Source organism: Mytilus galloprovincialis, chromosome 12 (assembly GCF_965363235.1).
Source record: "Mytilus galloprovincialis chromosome 12, xbMytGall1.hap1.1, whole genome shotgun sequence".
In the NCBI taxonomy this organism is placed as follows: Eukaryota; Metazoa; Mollusca; class Bivalvia; order Mytilida; family Mytilidae; genus Mytilus; species Mytilus galloprovincialis.
In genome coordinates, this window is record NC_134849.1 from 57304440 (window position 1) to 57319263 (window position 14824).

Genomic DNA, 14824 nt, shown 5'->3' on the forward strand with positions numbered 1-14824 from the left:
AACGCAACTTGTGATAGATCATTCGATTGCATTTGCATATATCATACGCTGTCAATTTCACGATTGAAGGTGACATCGTCGTATACAATAAACTTCAAAATTAGTAAAAACACGTCGTTTCTATATAGGCTTAAATAACTCATAAAGTGATCAACCAATTAATTCAGTTAATGGGATTACTTGTTTCGGGGACTTTCTATACTCACTAGTATAGAAATTCCCTGTTTGTTTTTGCAGTTTCTTTCTACCTGTTTGGGATAACAGGCAAATCACTTAAATAATCTATAATAAATTGTCATTCAAGGGCAATAACTTATCATGGCTTATTGTTTTGGTCACTTGCATGGTATTTGTGTTTAACTTGTATTGCTTATCATTTTTTCCATCAACATATAAAATAACAAGATAAAATGTTAGGTCTTCAACTGACAATGAGGTGAGAGACTTTTTGCTCCGTGTTGAAGGTCTCATTATGGCTTAGATGAATACCGTGACAACAATGAAAAGACTTTTTCTTTGGGTTTTGGGTTTTTGCATGTTTTTTGCAGTACATGAACTGATTTTGTGTCATGGTTACGGGATACATGAACTGATTTTGTGTCATGGTTACGGGATACATGAACTGATTTTGTGTCATGGTTACGGGATACATGAACTGATTTTGTGTCATGGTTGCGGGATACATGAACTGATTTTGTGTCATGGTTACGGGATACATGAACTGATTTTGTGTCATGGTTACGGGATACATGAACTGATTTTGTGTCATGGTTGCGGGATACATGAACTGATTTTGTGTCATGGTTACGGGATACATGAACTGATTTTGTGTCATGGTTACGGGATACATGAACTGATTTTGTGTCATGGTTGCGGGATCACCCATATTCTTGGTATGAAAACTATATTAAAAAAAAACATCATTTAAGGGCAATTATTCTCTGAGGAGTCATCTGATAATTTTGGCACAAAAAGAAAGTAGGTAGATCTTAACAATCTTATCATAAGTTTTGCCGGTTCCTTTTAGATTTTCAGTATCTGTTAAAGTTTTCAAGATATTATTCAAGCTAATGCATTGTCGACTAAAAAAGGAACCGACATGGAAAATATGAAACAATTCAATCGAGAAAACTAACGGCCTAATTCATAACAAAACGATTTACGAAAAACGAATATAACAGACTTAAACCAACGACAATTACTTAACTAGAGACTCCTTACTTAGGACAGCCACAAAAATAATGTTGCGGAGTTTTTATAGGGGAGGGTTGGGATCCCATTAACATATTTAACCCGACACATCATGTATGTATGTGCCTGTCCAAAGTCAGGAGCCTGTAAATCATTGGTTGTCGTATGTTTATGTGTTACATATTTGTTTTTCGTTAATTTTTTTTTACATAAATATGGCCGTTAGTTTTCTCGTTTGAATTGTTTAACATTCTCATTTCGGTTTTTTTTTATAGCTGACTATGCGGTATGAGTTTTGCTCATTGTCGAAGATCGTACAGTGACCTATAGTTGTTGATTTCTGTGTCATTTTGGTCTATTGTGAAGAGTTGTCTCATTGGAAAACATATCTTTTTTTTATATTACAAGCGTTCAATCCTCCCCTTACCTGGTACAGTGATGTTACCGTACAACATAAGAATAAGCTACATATGATATAGTTGGATAAAAGGTAAACTCATCAGTTCTAATTTTAGTACTTGATATCTTCAAAAAACAATCTTCAGATTTGTGAAATTAGTTCCATTTCCATTAAAATTTCTTTATCATGACTATGTTTTTTTGTTTATCTATGTAGATTCTTTCAATTCTAGACTGTGGGACTTATATATACCATTGTTGTATTGTGCGTGTTAGCTTATAGCCCTTTCCATTGCCGATAATTGATGAAGTTTGCAAAGAAAATCATATTCACATTTAATAAAGTTTATTGAATAAATGCACATTTGTACCCCAATGGGGTTGAAGGCATATATAATAAATCAACACAATACATCATACAAAAATAACAAAAGAACAAAACATTATATATATATATACCGTATATGTAACTATCATGCAGTTGTTGAGTCCACCCTCCTCTGTGACCATGACTTTTTAACAAATGGAGCAGCATACTGCATAATTGACGGACACGAAAGACATAAAACTAATTTATCCAAATCATCCATATTATCTATATCGGAATAGATATTTCTAACTTTCTGCAAAAATTCAAATCTCAAATCTTTATTTTTTGTACATGTAAATAAAAACTGTTCTTCGTCATCTATTTTATTTAGACAACATTAATGTTGACATAAACGTTCTTCCCTTTTTATATTTTTGTATCTACCCCTTTCAATTTCCAAAATATGGTCACTTACCCTTAATTTAGTAATTTTTTTCCTTATTTCAAAGTTATTCTCTTTAAGTAAATAAGGCTCTAGTTTGGGTTCCTGTAGACTTTATATTCATTGATATTAAGAAATACCAGATTTTCAAGTTAATTGTCCTTAAATATTATGTTGTGATTAGTTATTAATACAATTAGAGTGTAGGAGACATTTGTTCAGTAGGCCAAGTTAAAACAGGTCGGGATAAGACTTCACTTTGTGGCTTAATTCGGATTACGTTAAACCTTGATATCTATTGCATAAATTGTTGAAAAGATAATGAAATCCTGTTTTCGCTTGTTTGTAATTGTGACAGTGTTAATTTCAATTGAATTTTGTAAATAAAGTAAAAATCCTAAATGTAAATATCTCGAAGATTTTTGGCAGATATATACATGTAACCAAAAGAAAGAAAAAGAAAAACACGACCACAAAATCGTTTGAATGTTTAATTTTAAGACGTTAAAAGGCAAATTATGACTGAATTTGTGAGTATGTTTTAAAACTGTTTTTGTCTGAATTCAAGACGTAAAATTGAAAATAACTCTGTATGGATGTATGCGTTCGAATAGCTTTTTTGGATTAACCTTCATCGGATACGCTCAAAGCCGAATATTAGAAGGTCAAGGATTTTTGAGTACCGAAAAACGCGAGGAGCTGTATAATCAATATTGGGTAATTTCATCAGCAGTAGCTGCATGTGTCTCTAGTAGTTTATGTTATCCTTTTTCATGTTTTGAAGCACATTGAGTGTACGATAAGTTTTATAAAAACCTAATAAAACACTACTTCATATATATGAGGATCTTAATGTGGGTCCTTTATTTCTGGAGTCTTTAAATGTTTAGGCCATTTGTTTGTATCTTTAAATATAACGCTTAATATTCTGTGAAATTCTCATGAAATGATTTCTCTATTGTTTTTTTCTACAATCATATGATTTTTTGTTTTTTTGTTTTTTCTGTACATCATTTATTTTTGTAATCAGTTTATATTTCATCAACATATTCTTTTAATTGTTTTCCACAGTTATTTTGAATGCTTTGAATTGCACCATATTATTATCTTTTATTTAGATTTTTCGCAATTTTTTCTCTTTAAATTACTTGTTTATTTAATTGGTATTCTCTATTTTGGAAACACCAGCCATCCAGAACCTCATAGGGCTTGATATTAGCACTAAAGTTATTATGGTTATATATGTATAACAGGAACATTGTAAATATGCTAAATACAGGTATTGTCGGGGTGAGGTTTGAAATTCGTATGTAACTTGATTAACTTTATTCAGCATAGGAAAATTTTTGGATTGAAATTTGAAAACAAATCCAGCTTTACTGTAAATGAATGATTGTGTATATATATATATATGTGAATTATAGTTATATTGTTTACTTATTTTGTATGTCACAAACTTAATGTTTAAAGTTTAATTTTAATATTTGAATTCAAAACTTTGTTTTCTCTATTGTCCCTCTAATGCTCAATTATTCGTGTTTTTAATAAAATTCATTATTTTCCTGTTTCATTGCCAACTTGTAATACCAGCATGATTATATATCCGTGCCGATGAAAATGTATGCCATGAATCAAAATACACAGCGTGAATTGGACCGTTCTTCATTTGTTGGTATTTGGTTATTTCTGTGCTTGGTAATTAGTTCGACCCAAAAATTGACCTCATTCGTTGGCGGTCAAAAAACATAAACATTCCTGACTTCTCTGAAGAAAGAGGCTGTGAACTTTTATACAAGCTTTCGCCACTTTCTTTTTCCAATTATACTACAGAGAATATATATAAAACTACAAGAATAATGTTCCTATCTGACATGAAAAGTATGAAATAGATTTATACGACCATGAATCATGATAATCAAAAACATGACAACATTCTCCCCCTTTTTTCTTTTTATTTACTTTTTTCTAGTATGATTTTTTAGACAAAATTTATGCAGATGAAAACTAAATTGAAATCCCTAGTCTCTAAGATCAGCTTATCGCTTGTGTAATATGACCACAGCCACTTAGTAGACATTCTATCAATATTACACAGGCACTTGTTTCTATCCATGGGAAAGTCTATCCATATTCATTTAGATGGATAGTCGACCTTCCTATGGAAAGAAACAAGTGCCTGTGCAATATTAATAGAGAAAAAGCCCATGCGAAGAAAAAATTGTGCAACTAACTTAAACTCTCAACGTAAATAACATTAAATTCATTGTACATCGTGACACTATTTCTTACCATTGACATTGTCCCACTTCTTATTAATTTGGAAATGACGTCTAGTCCCTGTAAACTGACATGTTGGGTTTATTTAGAGTTTTTTTAGACCCCTCTATCATGTCTATAGTATAAGCCTGGGAAGGATCTTCATGAAAAGGTTTTACAACCAAAAAAAAAAGTTAATGAGGAATAGCCAATTCAAAAACTGGATTACCAAACAATTTTGAATTTTTGCCATGAAAATATAATGAACATGATGAAATACAAAATAAAATGGTAGTAATGCATTGTTATTATTAAATCTAAGTAAACAATGAAACATGGCGTCATCTTTAATGAAACAAATAAAAAAAACATAACTACCAAATACTTGATATATATTACTCTTACTAAAATGGAAGGCTTAAAACCTGGTGCAGCTTGACAGTTTCATTTGTCATCTAAGCAATCTAGGCTACAACTGCTTAGGGAGCTACCATTTGATTTTTATGGGGGGGCTAGGATGAAAAATTTTGTCCTGCCTTTTTTTTAGCTGTAATCTCTGTCCTGCCTTTTTATTTTTCACTCTGTTCGGTCCTGCCTTTTTTTTTTTAGTTTATCCTGACTTTTTTTTTACCTAAATTGTCGTCCTGACTTTTTTTTTTGCAAGTGTCACATCCTGCCTTTTTTTTTACTCAAAACTCGTAGCCCCCTCCCCCCCCCCCCATAAAAATCAAATGGTAGCTCCCTTATAGGCTATGAAGTTGTTGGTTCACTAGACTTATTTATTTAAAATACAGTTGCTCAAATGTTTATCTTAAGCTTTATCATTTTATTTGTTAAACATTACAAAAGTTCCTTGAATTATGTTATCTCTTTGATTGAAATTTTCAACACGAAAAGACTAAAATGTCTATTAATATAAACTAGAGAATGTATTTGTTCCAGAACACTTTCGCACATGAATATATTATACTGCCACTAATTTTTGCGATTGCGTAATCTTTCTTTGGTGTTACAAATGTACATTTTTTTCTACAAAACATGCAAAAGAAGACACTTTGGAAGGGAGAATATGAACATGTTTAGATGTGTTAGTAAATTTAGATGGTAAACTGAAAGATTTAAAGAACATGAAGAACTGTGTTTAATTTGATAAAATTGGGCTTCAAAGTCTGAATTCTGCTGATTTAAATTACATATATAGATATAAGAAGATGTGGTATGACTGCAAATGAGACAACTCTCCATCCAAGTCACAATTTGTATAAATAAATTACATGATATCAATACAATGTACTGTGAAACCCATATAGATTGAACCTAGTGTAAGCTGAATTCTGTTTAGATTAAAATCTCTTGTCAGAAAAATCAATTACATTTGTAATATATTCCAGCTATTTATGTTTGATATATCCAAAACACCTGGGTTGCATTCAATATCATAGTGGCTAGGTAGTGCTACATAGATTTTTGTTTACTGAACAAGAAGCTAGCCTAGCTGCTATCAATATGTATGCAGCAGCTAGGCTAGCTACACATTCAATAGTCATAAATCAATGTAGCCCTACAATGTATGTAGCCGCTACGATAACAAAATCTATTTTCAGCAAAGGGTACGTATTAATAGACATGTAGATTTATTTCACGTCAATGCCTTATTTTTAAAATTTTTGTTTTAGGTTAGTTTATGGTATTTTGACAAACCATGAATGGTGGTTCAACTTCTTGCTATTGTTGTAAGAAAACAGGTAATGAGATGGACGTTGACTCGGCACTGGATGAGCTTGGGATGCTGAGTTCTGTAACAAACAGTCGTAAACAGTATCTCCGCGAACGGATGAGGACAAGGAGTGAGCCAACAGAATCTAGGTCACTTCATATCTTACAGATCGATAAGAGTTACGTTAGCGACATATCCTCTGGAACATTTGGAACTTTTTATCCGACTTTAGACCCAGGTGAAAATATTGTCGTTGATCCAAATTCACCATCGTCCAGCAGAACTGTAAATAACGATCCATATCAGGATACACCTACTTCTTCTATACCTCGAGCGAAAATGAAATTAATTAAACGGTCACTAGTGAGGAAAAATCGATACAAAAAACCTTACGAAGTACCGTGGAGACTTAGTAATTCTATGCCAGAAACTGTTATCCACCATGAAGAAAGTGTTCCTGGTCTTTCAAAATCTAATTCCGAGTCACCAATTAAAGGTGTAAAAGTTAACGAGAATCTTACAAGATCTAGGTCATTAGAAAACATTGAATTAGCAAGAACTAGGTTGTTAGAAATATTTGAAAAAGTTCCAGACGCTAAAGAAAAACAGGAATTGGAAAACGTTTCTAGGAATTTAGAAAATATGCATGTTTATGATCAAGTTAGCTAATAATAGGTGTACACTAGGTACTATTTAACAAAATTGTTACAGTTGTTGTGTGTATAAAGTTAATTTCAGAAAAAAATCAACTTTGCAAAAAATATTTAAGCCTTAACAAAAAAAATTCTCTTTAAAAAATAATTATATAAATAAACATTAGGATTCAAAAACAAACAAATTCAAACACTGCATAACAATTTACAATGTATCTCATCAGAGACCAACAAGGTTGGTATGTAACTGTTGTTGCTTACTGTAAATTCAGCTGTTTATTTATAATTATTGTGACTTTTTGAAGAAAGGACAAAAATCTGGGGTTAATTATTTCAAATTCTTTAAATGCTGCTTGCAGATGAGTTGCTTTCGTAATTTAAAATGCATTTTTTTCGTATTGTGTATAAACAGTTTTTCAATATGTCTTACTCTAGGGTCAAATTGTTACACATGAGGTTTTATTTTTTCCTTTTCTTACATTATGATACTGATTTGAGTAAGTTGAGACGTGACTATGAAGGTTTTCTAAACAGAAAAAGCAAGACGTAATCTTTACTCACATTAATTGTGAAATATACATCACATGTAACACATAGTATACTTCTATTTATTGAATTATTTATGTTTTGGTAAATAATAGCTCATATCAACTCCAGAAGAATACCAAGTTCTAGAACAAAACATATAGACAGATTAATAAACTATTCTAGCCAGAATCAGTTTTCTCCTAATGAACTTAAAGGACATAGAGCCTGTGATGTTTAATTTTTTAGCATGCTTCTACTGGTCTTAAAGTAGCTCTATGGTTAAATATTTGTCCACGGCGCATAGATATTTATATATTTCTACAGATTCTCTATTAAAGTTCTATAAAAAAAATAGTCCCCACAACCTGAGGGTAACAGCAATCTTTTTAATTTTTTTTAAAATTGTGACATTTAATTTTGACCCTCTTCCCTCAAAGTTTTCAAACAGTGTGGGTGTCTGAAATTTTATAAACATAACTCGTACTTTCCAATACACAGATAATTGAAGAATAAGAAAACACAAACTTTGAAGATAAATCAAGACTATGCTTCTTTTCAGTCAGAAGTTGTGTTGCTAAACCTTTTTTTAAGTAGTAGTATTTTTTGGGTCATATTTAATTGTAAGTATATTTAGAGATTTAAATAAGAGTGCCAGTCTTACAAATCACCAGCAATTACTTTGATTCACAACAAGTAACTCCACATCAGCAAAATTGATTTTTGACTTGTGTTTACTGAATATGCAAAGTGGTAAATTGTTTATGCTCTTGCAATATGATCTTTAATGTACATGCTCAATTCAAATATTTAAAATACATTTTTCATGAATGCAACCCTTTATGTATGAAAGTCCATTGAGGAATTTGCAAATAATTTGAGAAGTTTTCAGTGATGGGGAAAAAATAAGCTGGATGGACATGGCAAAATTGAAACTGACATTTTTTTTAAATTGGGGTTCTATACATAATTAATTAAAATTATTAAACTTGTAATTACTAACATCTTTAAAATCAGTAATATTAGCAGTGTATCTATACTTTTACATTATAATATTGAAATAAGTAAAATGAAGTTTTATATTTTTACAAATAAAAACACATGTATTTTCAGGGAGTAAAAAAAGATTGGCCTACCCTATTTCACATATTTATCAAATGTTCAGAGAAGCCTACATTTTATTTTGAGGGGTTAAGTTGTACATCTGTTGTTTTATTTATTATGTATGTGTTATTTATTGGTGGTATTTTATGACATTCTTCTGCTTCAATAAACTATCAAATATTTGTGTTTTTTTTTCATTTCCAGCTTCTTTTATGTTTAGGGGGCCTTGGTGGCCGAGTGGTCTAAGTAGTTACTACTGTAATCACTAGCCAGTCAACACTGAGGTTGGAGTTCAACTCCAACCTTAATTGATAGGATTGTCAGTTTTCCTATAGAAGGTTGGTGGTTTTCTCCAGGCACTGCTACTCCCACCACCATTAAAAACTGACGACCACGAAAAAGCCTAAATGCGGTGCTTAAAAGTGGCATTTAAACACCAAAAATCAATAAATCTTTTATGTTTTTTCAAAAATATTTTTGTGCTAAGAATCACATCAAGCTTCTACCTGTTAAGATTTCAAGTCATATTGTGTGAACATGATAAACACACATTGTTTATTTTTATCCAAATTTATTTTCCAAAATTTATTTTGTGATTTTGAATAGCAGTATATTACTGTTGCCTTTATTTATCACTTTTGGCATGTTGTGTCTGGCATCACTCAGTAACTGTTTAAAGTTTGTGATTACATCTTAAAGAGGTGCTATATATGTTTAGCAAAGTGATTTTCTATGCAATCGTTTAAGTATTTGGTAGTTACAATTGTAACATTGTCATTTGAAAGGGGGGTCACTTATGGTAAGTCAAAGGTGAACTAATTCAACAATATAAAGGTCTCCAAAAGGTGAAAGGTCAAATTATTTTACGAAAATTTACAAAGGATCTTCTTTCCTTTTTAGCTCACCTGGCCCAAAGGGCCAAGTGAGCTTTTCTCAGCACTTGGCGTCCGGCGTCCGTCGTCCGTCGTCTGTCGTCCGTCGTCCGTCGTCGTCTGGCGTCGTTAACTTTTACAAAAATCTTCTCCTCTGAAACTACTGGGCCAAATTTAACCAAACTTGGCCACAATCATCATTGGGGTATCTAGTTTAAAAAATGTGTCTGGTGACCCGGTCAACCAACCAAGATGGCCGCCATGGCTAAAAATAGAACATAGGGGTAAAATGCAGTTTTTGGCTTATAACTCAAAAACCAAAGCATTTAGAGCAAATCTGACATGGGGTAAAATTGTTCATCAGGTCAAGATCTATCTGCCCTGAAATTTTCAGATGAATCGGACAACCCGTTGTTGGGTTGCTGCCCCTGAATTGGTAATTTTAAGGAAATTTTACTTTTTTTGGTTATTATCTTGAATATTATTATAGATAGAGATAAACTGTAAACAGCAATAATGTTCAGCAAAGTAAGATTTACAAATAAGTCAACCTGACCCAAATGGTCAGTTGACCCCTTTAGGAGTTATTGCCCTTTATAGTCAATTTTTAACCATTTTTCGTAAATCTTAGTTATCTTTTAGAAAAATCTTCTCCTCTGAAACTACTGGGCCAAATTAAACCAAACTTGGCCACAATCATCATTGGGGTATCTAGTTTAAAAAATGTGTCCGGTGACCCGGCCAACTAACCAAGATGGCCACCACGGCTAAAAATAGAACATAGGGGTAAAATGCAGTTTTTGGCTTATAACTCAAAAACTAAAGCATTTAGAGCAAATCTGACATGGGGGTAAAATTGTTTATAGGGTCAAGATCTATTTGCCCTGAAATTTTCAGATGAATCGGACAACCTGTTGTTGGGTTGCTGCCCCTGAATTGGTAATTTTGAGGAAATTTTTGCCGTTTTTGGTTATTATCTTGAATATTATTATCGATAGAGATAAACAGTAAACAGCAATAATGTTCAGCAAAGTTAGATTTACAAATAAGTCAACATGACTGAAATGGTCAGTTGACCCCTTAAGGAGTTATTGCCCTTTATAGTCAATTTTTAACCATTTTTCATAAATCTAAGTAATCTTTTACAAAAATCTTCTCCTCTGAAACTAATGGGCCAAATTAATCCAAAGTTGGCCACAATCATCTTTGGGGTATCTAGTTTAAAAAATGTGTGGCGTGACCCAGTCAACCAACCAAGATGGCTGCCACGGCTAAAAATAGAACATAGGGGTAAAATGCAGTTTTTGGCTTATAACTCAAAAACCAAAACTTTTAGAGGAAATCTGACAGGAGTAAAAATGTTTATCAGGTCAAGATCTATCTGCCCTGAAATTTTCAGATGAATCGGTCAACCTGTTGTTGGGTTGCTGCCCCTGAATTGGTAATTTTGAGGAAATTTTTGCCGTTTTTGGTTATTATCTTGAATATTATTATAGATCGAGATAAACTGTAAACAGCAATAATGTTCATCAAAGTAAGATTTACAAATAAGTCAACATGACCGAAATGGTCAGTTGACCCCTTTAGGAGTTATTGCCCTTTATAGTCAATTTTTAACCATTTTTCGTAAATCTTAGTTATCTTTTACAAAAATCTTCTCCTCTGAAACTACTGGGCCAAATTAATTCAAACTTGGCCACAATCATCTTTGAGGTACCTTGTTTGAAAAATGTGTCCGATGACCTGGCCATCCAACCAAGATGGCCACCACGGCTTAAAATAGAACAGGGGTAAAATGTAGTTTTTTGCTTATAACTCTGAAACCAAAATCATTTAGAGGAAATCTGACAAGGAGTTAAATTGTTAATCAAGTCAATATATATCTGCCCTGAAATATTCAAATCAATTGGACAACCAGTTGTTGGGTTGCTGCCCTCCAATTGGTAATTTTTAAAGAAATTTTGCTGTTTTTGGTTATTATCTTGAATACTATTATAGATAGCGATAAACTGTAAACAGCGATAATGTTCATCAAAGTAAGATCTACAAATAAGTCCACATGACCTAAGTGGTCAATTGACCCCTTAAGGAGTTATTGCCCTTTATAGTCAATTTTTAACAATTTTCATTAATTTGGTAAATTTATGTAAATTTTTACCAAATATTTTTCTCTGTTACTAATGGGCAAAGTTCATTATAGATATAATTGTAAGAAGCAAGAATGTTCAGTAAAGTAAGAACTTCAAACACATCACCATCACCAAAATACAATTTTGTCATGAATCCATTTGTGTCCTTTGTTTAATATGCACATAGACCAAGGTGAGCGACACAGGCTCTTTAGAGCCTCTAGTCCTTCTTCCCAATGTGGGTCACTTTTGAAAGTCTGTGACTGGCAACATCAGAGACTAAATAGCTGGTAGCTTGACGTATTGGTTTGAATGGGGTTTCGTAGCAGTCGTTTCCAAACATATTAAAATTGTGAAGAGAAGGCAGTTTTGAAAGGGGTCATGAACAAACATCATAAATATGATAAATACGCAATGGCTTTCTTACAAATCATGGAAGAAGGCCATTAATAGAGAAACCAGTGATAATACATGTATAGGTGATGTACATTGATAATGACCATGACCGCATCTATGTCAAGGAGCAGACTTTAAAATATTCATCACATTCATCCAGCAATAGGAAAGAATAAATATACTACATATACCATACATTCTTTCAAATTCTCAAATCTATTAGACTTCCTTTCGTTTATAGAACGATGTTGGGCGATGAGGATACTAGTACTGTCAAGATACATATAAAACAGTTGTATTTTCGCATGTGACGAGACAGGGATAACAATCCGGTAACTGCTTAAACTATTTGTATAAAGCTTTATACTTCAAAAGGTAGAAAACCTGGATGTTTCATACCTAGTTTAAATAAAGGTAACAGTAGTATACCGCTGTTCAAAACTCATAAATCCATGGACAAAAAAACAAAATCGGGGTAACAAACTAAAACCGAGGGAAACGCATTAAATATAAGAGGAGAACAACGACACAACACTAAAATGTAACACACACAGAAACGGACTAAACAGACAATATCCCAAGAGAATAACAAATATAACATCAAAACCAAATACATGAATTTTGGATAGACAAGTACCGTGACACGTCTCATCGCAATGTGAAATTACACTCAAAAATAAGAGAAAACAAACGACGCAACGTTAAAATGTAACACACACAGAAACGAACAATAATATAACAATGGCCATATTCCTGACTTGGTACAGGACATTTTTAAAGAAAAAATGGTGGGTTGAACCTGGTTTTGTGGCATGCCAAACCTCGCACTTTAATGTCAATGTTAAATATAGCATTGAAATGACAACATAATATTAAAGGACTACAATACAAATAAATAGGAGAACGTATTAGACAAAGAAACATGATTAATGGATAAAAAAAAAGCATCAGGTTTAATATTCAATATACGCCATAAAGATACCTTATATAATTTCCGTCATATATATCAATTGTCCTTGACCTCATTTTCATGATTAAGTGTCTGTTTGAAAAAGTATTTTATATCAATTATCTCACTTAGTATATTGATTCCTTGAAATGTCATGCCCGTCATATATGTTTCACCTGACCTCGACATAATTTCATGGATCAGCGAACAAGGACAAAGTTAGGTGTTCTAAGTCCGTATCTCGGATACTATAAACATATGAACTATATTTGGTAGATAGAATGATTGCAATGTGTTCATTTAAGTCTGGCAGGGTTCATATGACTTTGATTTCATTGAAATGGTTCAATGATCAATGTTTAAACGGTGTTGTTATATGATCTATTTATCAGATACTATTAGCAGTAGAACCAATATATATGGAATGCTTTTAAAGTGCAGATATCTGGTATTTCTATGGATCATTGGACCGTGACACTAATATCATAGAACATTGATACTGTAAAGGTTGCTATAGTATATGAAAGTAAAATCACAGAAATACTGAATTCTGAGGAAAATTTAAAACATAAAATCCTAAACCGAATGGCAAAATCAAAAGCTCAAACACATCAAACAAATGATTAACAAATCTCATATTCCTGACTTGAAACAAAAGAAAAAAGGAAAATCACAAAAATACTGAACTCCGAGTAAAATTAAATCGGAAATTCCCTAATCAAATAGCAAAATCAATGACAAAACACAACAAATGAATGGACAACTGTCGTATTCCTCATTTGGAAGAGGCATTTTCAAATGTAAAAAATGGTGGATTGAACCTGGTTTTATAGCGCTAAACCTCCCACTTGTATGACAATCGCATCTAATTCCGTTATATTTACCACGATGCGTGAACAAAACAGACATAAAAAATAAAATAGTCAAAATATGGGTCATCACTGTGTTACAATCTCAAAACAAACAATCATTTACAAAAAAGCACAAAAGCATCTATCAAATTAAAAGAAACCAACACATTCCTTGCTACGAAGGTTTGACGTCAGAAAATGTTAGCGTCACATAGGGAGAAATTTTGTCGTTCAATGTTAGCTAAAATTTGTTTTTTAAAAATTAACATGGGGAATGGTGGCACGCAGGATAAAAAATAAAAAGCTATGTAAAAATTAATTTCAGAAACAGACTGAAATTTAAGGTTGCACTTTGTAAATACAGCTGTTCTCAAAACACGCCTCTTTTGGGGAGATCTTGAATATTCATAGAAAATTAATTTTGTTTACATACTGGTTCCAAGTTATGCTCTCTGTGTTCAATCTCACAGGGACATAACTTGGGAATGTTACCAGTAAATAAACATGTGCATATTGTTTACATTGAAATCTGTGGTAACCTTTCATTCGAGGTAGGGATAGTTGAGAAAACTAGTATTAGTTTTAACTCTGAGAAGTTCAGGGCATATAAACGTTGAAAATATGCCACATAGCCCTATATTTTGACCTTTGAAAAAAATAGTGGTGCATATGAACTTTCAATTCTAGGATAAGAGTTTTTTCAAAACTTCATAGTAAAAGTGGTACAGTTTTAGCCGTAAAAGGAGTTCCTATGGGAAATTGCATTGTCAATATTTACAGAAATGCAACCTTAAAATTGTCCAGAAGTTCTTTCGAATTTTTAAGAATCCATAAATGGCTAATACCACTATGCGAGTAAAATAATTTTGTCGTTTGTCGTTCAAAGTACCGGTATTTTCAAATTTATAATAAAACAACAACACAATGACATATAATAGAACAATAACATAATGACAGGATCGTTTAAAGCACAGAGTCACGTTATAAAAACCAAAGAAACACAAAAAGTCGCATATAAAAAACACACCAG

At 32.3% G+C, this 14824-nt stretch overlaps 1 protein-coding gene across 2 annotated transcripts; it reads left to right on the forward strand.

Annotated features, from left to right (window-relative positions):
• The first annotated feature begins 2831 nt into the window (after window positions 1-2831).
• On the forward strand, window positions 2832-8779 carry LOC143054343 (uncharacterized). Of its 2 annotated transcripts, none has more exons than XM_076227333.1 (2): window positions 2832-2872; window positions 6275-8779. In XM_076227333.1, the coding sequence occupies exon 2, from the start codon at window positions 6301-6303 to the stop codon at window positions 6982-6984; it is 684 nt and encodes a 227-aa protein (XP_076083448.1). In that variant the 5' UTR covers window positions 2832-2872; window positions 6275-6300; the 3' UTR covers window positions 6985-8779. The 2 variants fall into 2 exon arrangements, with proteins under 2 accessions (XP_076083448.1, XP_076083446.1); XM_076227331.1 differs by lacking the exon at window positions 2832-2872 and adding an exon at window positions 3990-4220.
• The last annotated feature ends 6045 nt before the right edge of the window (window positions 8780-14824 follow it).

Excerpts from the sequence above, each read along its gene's own strand:
- LOC143054343 (XM_076227333.1), top strand. The coding sequence starts at position 6,301 with ATGAATGGTGGTTCAACTTCTTGCTATTGTTGTAAGAAAACAGGTAAT.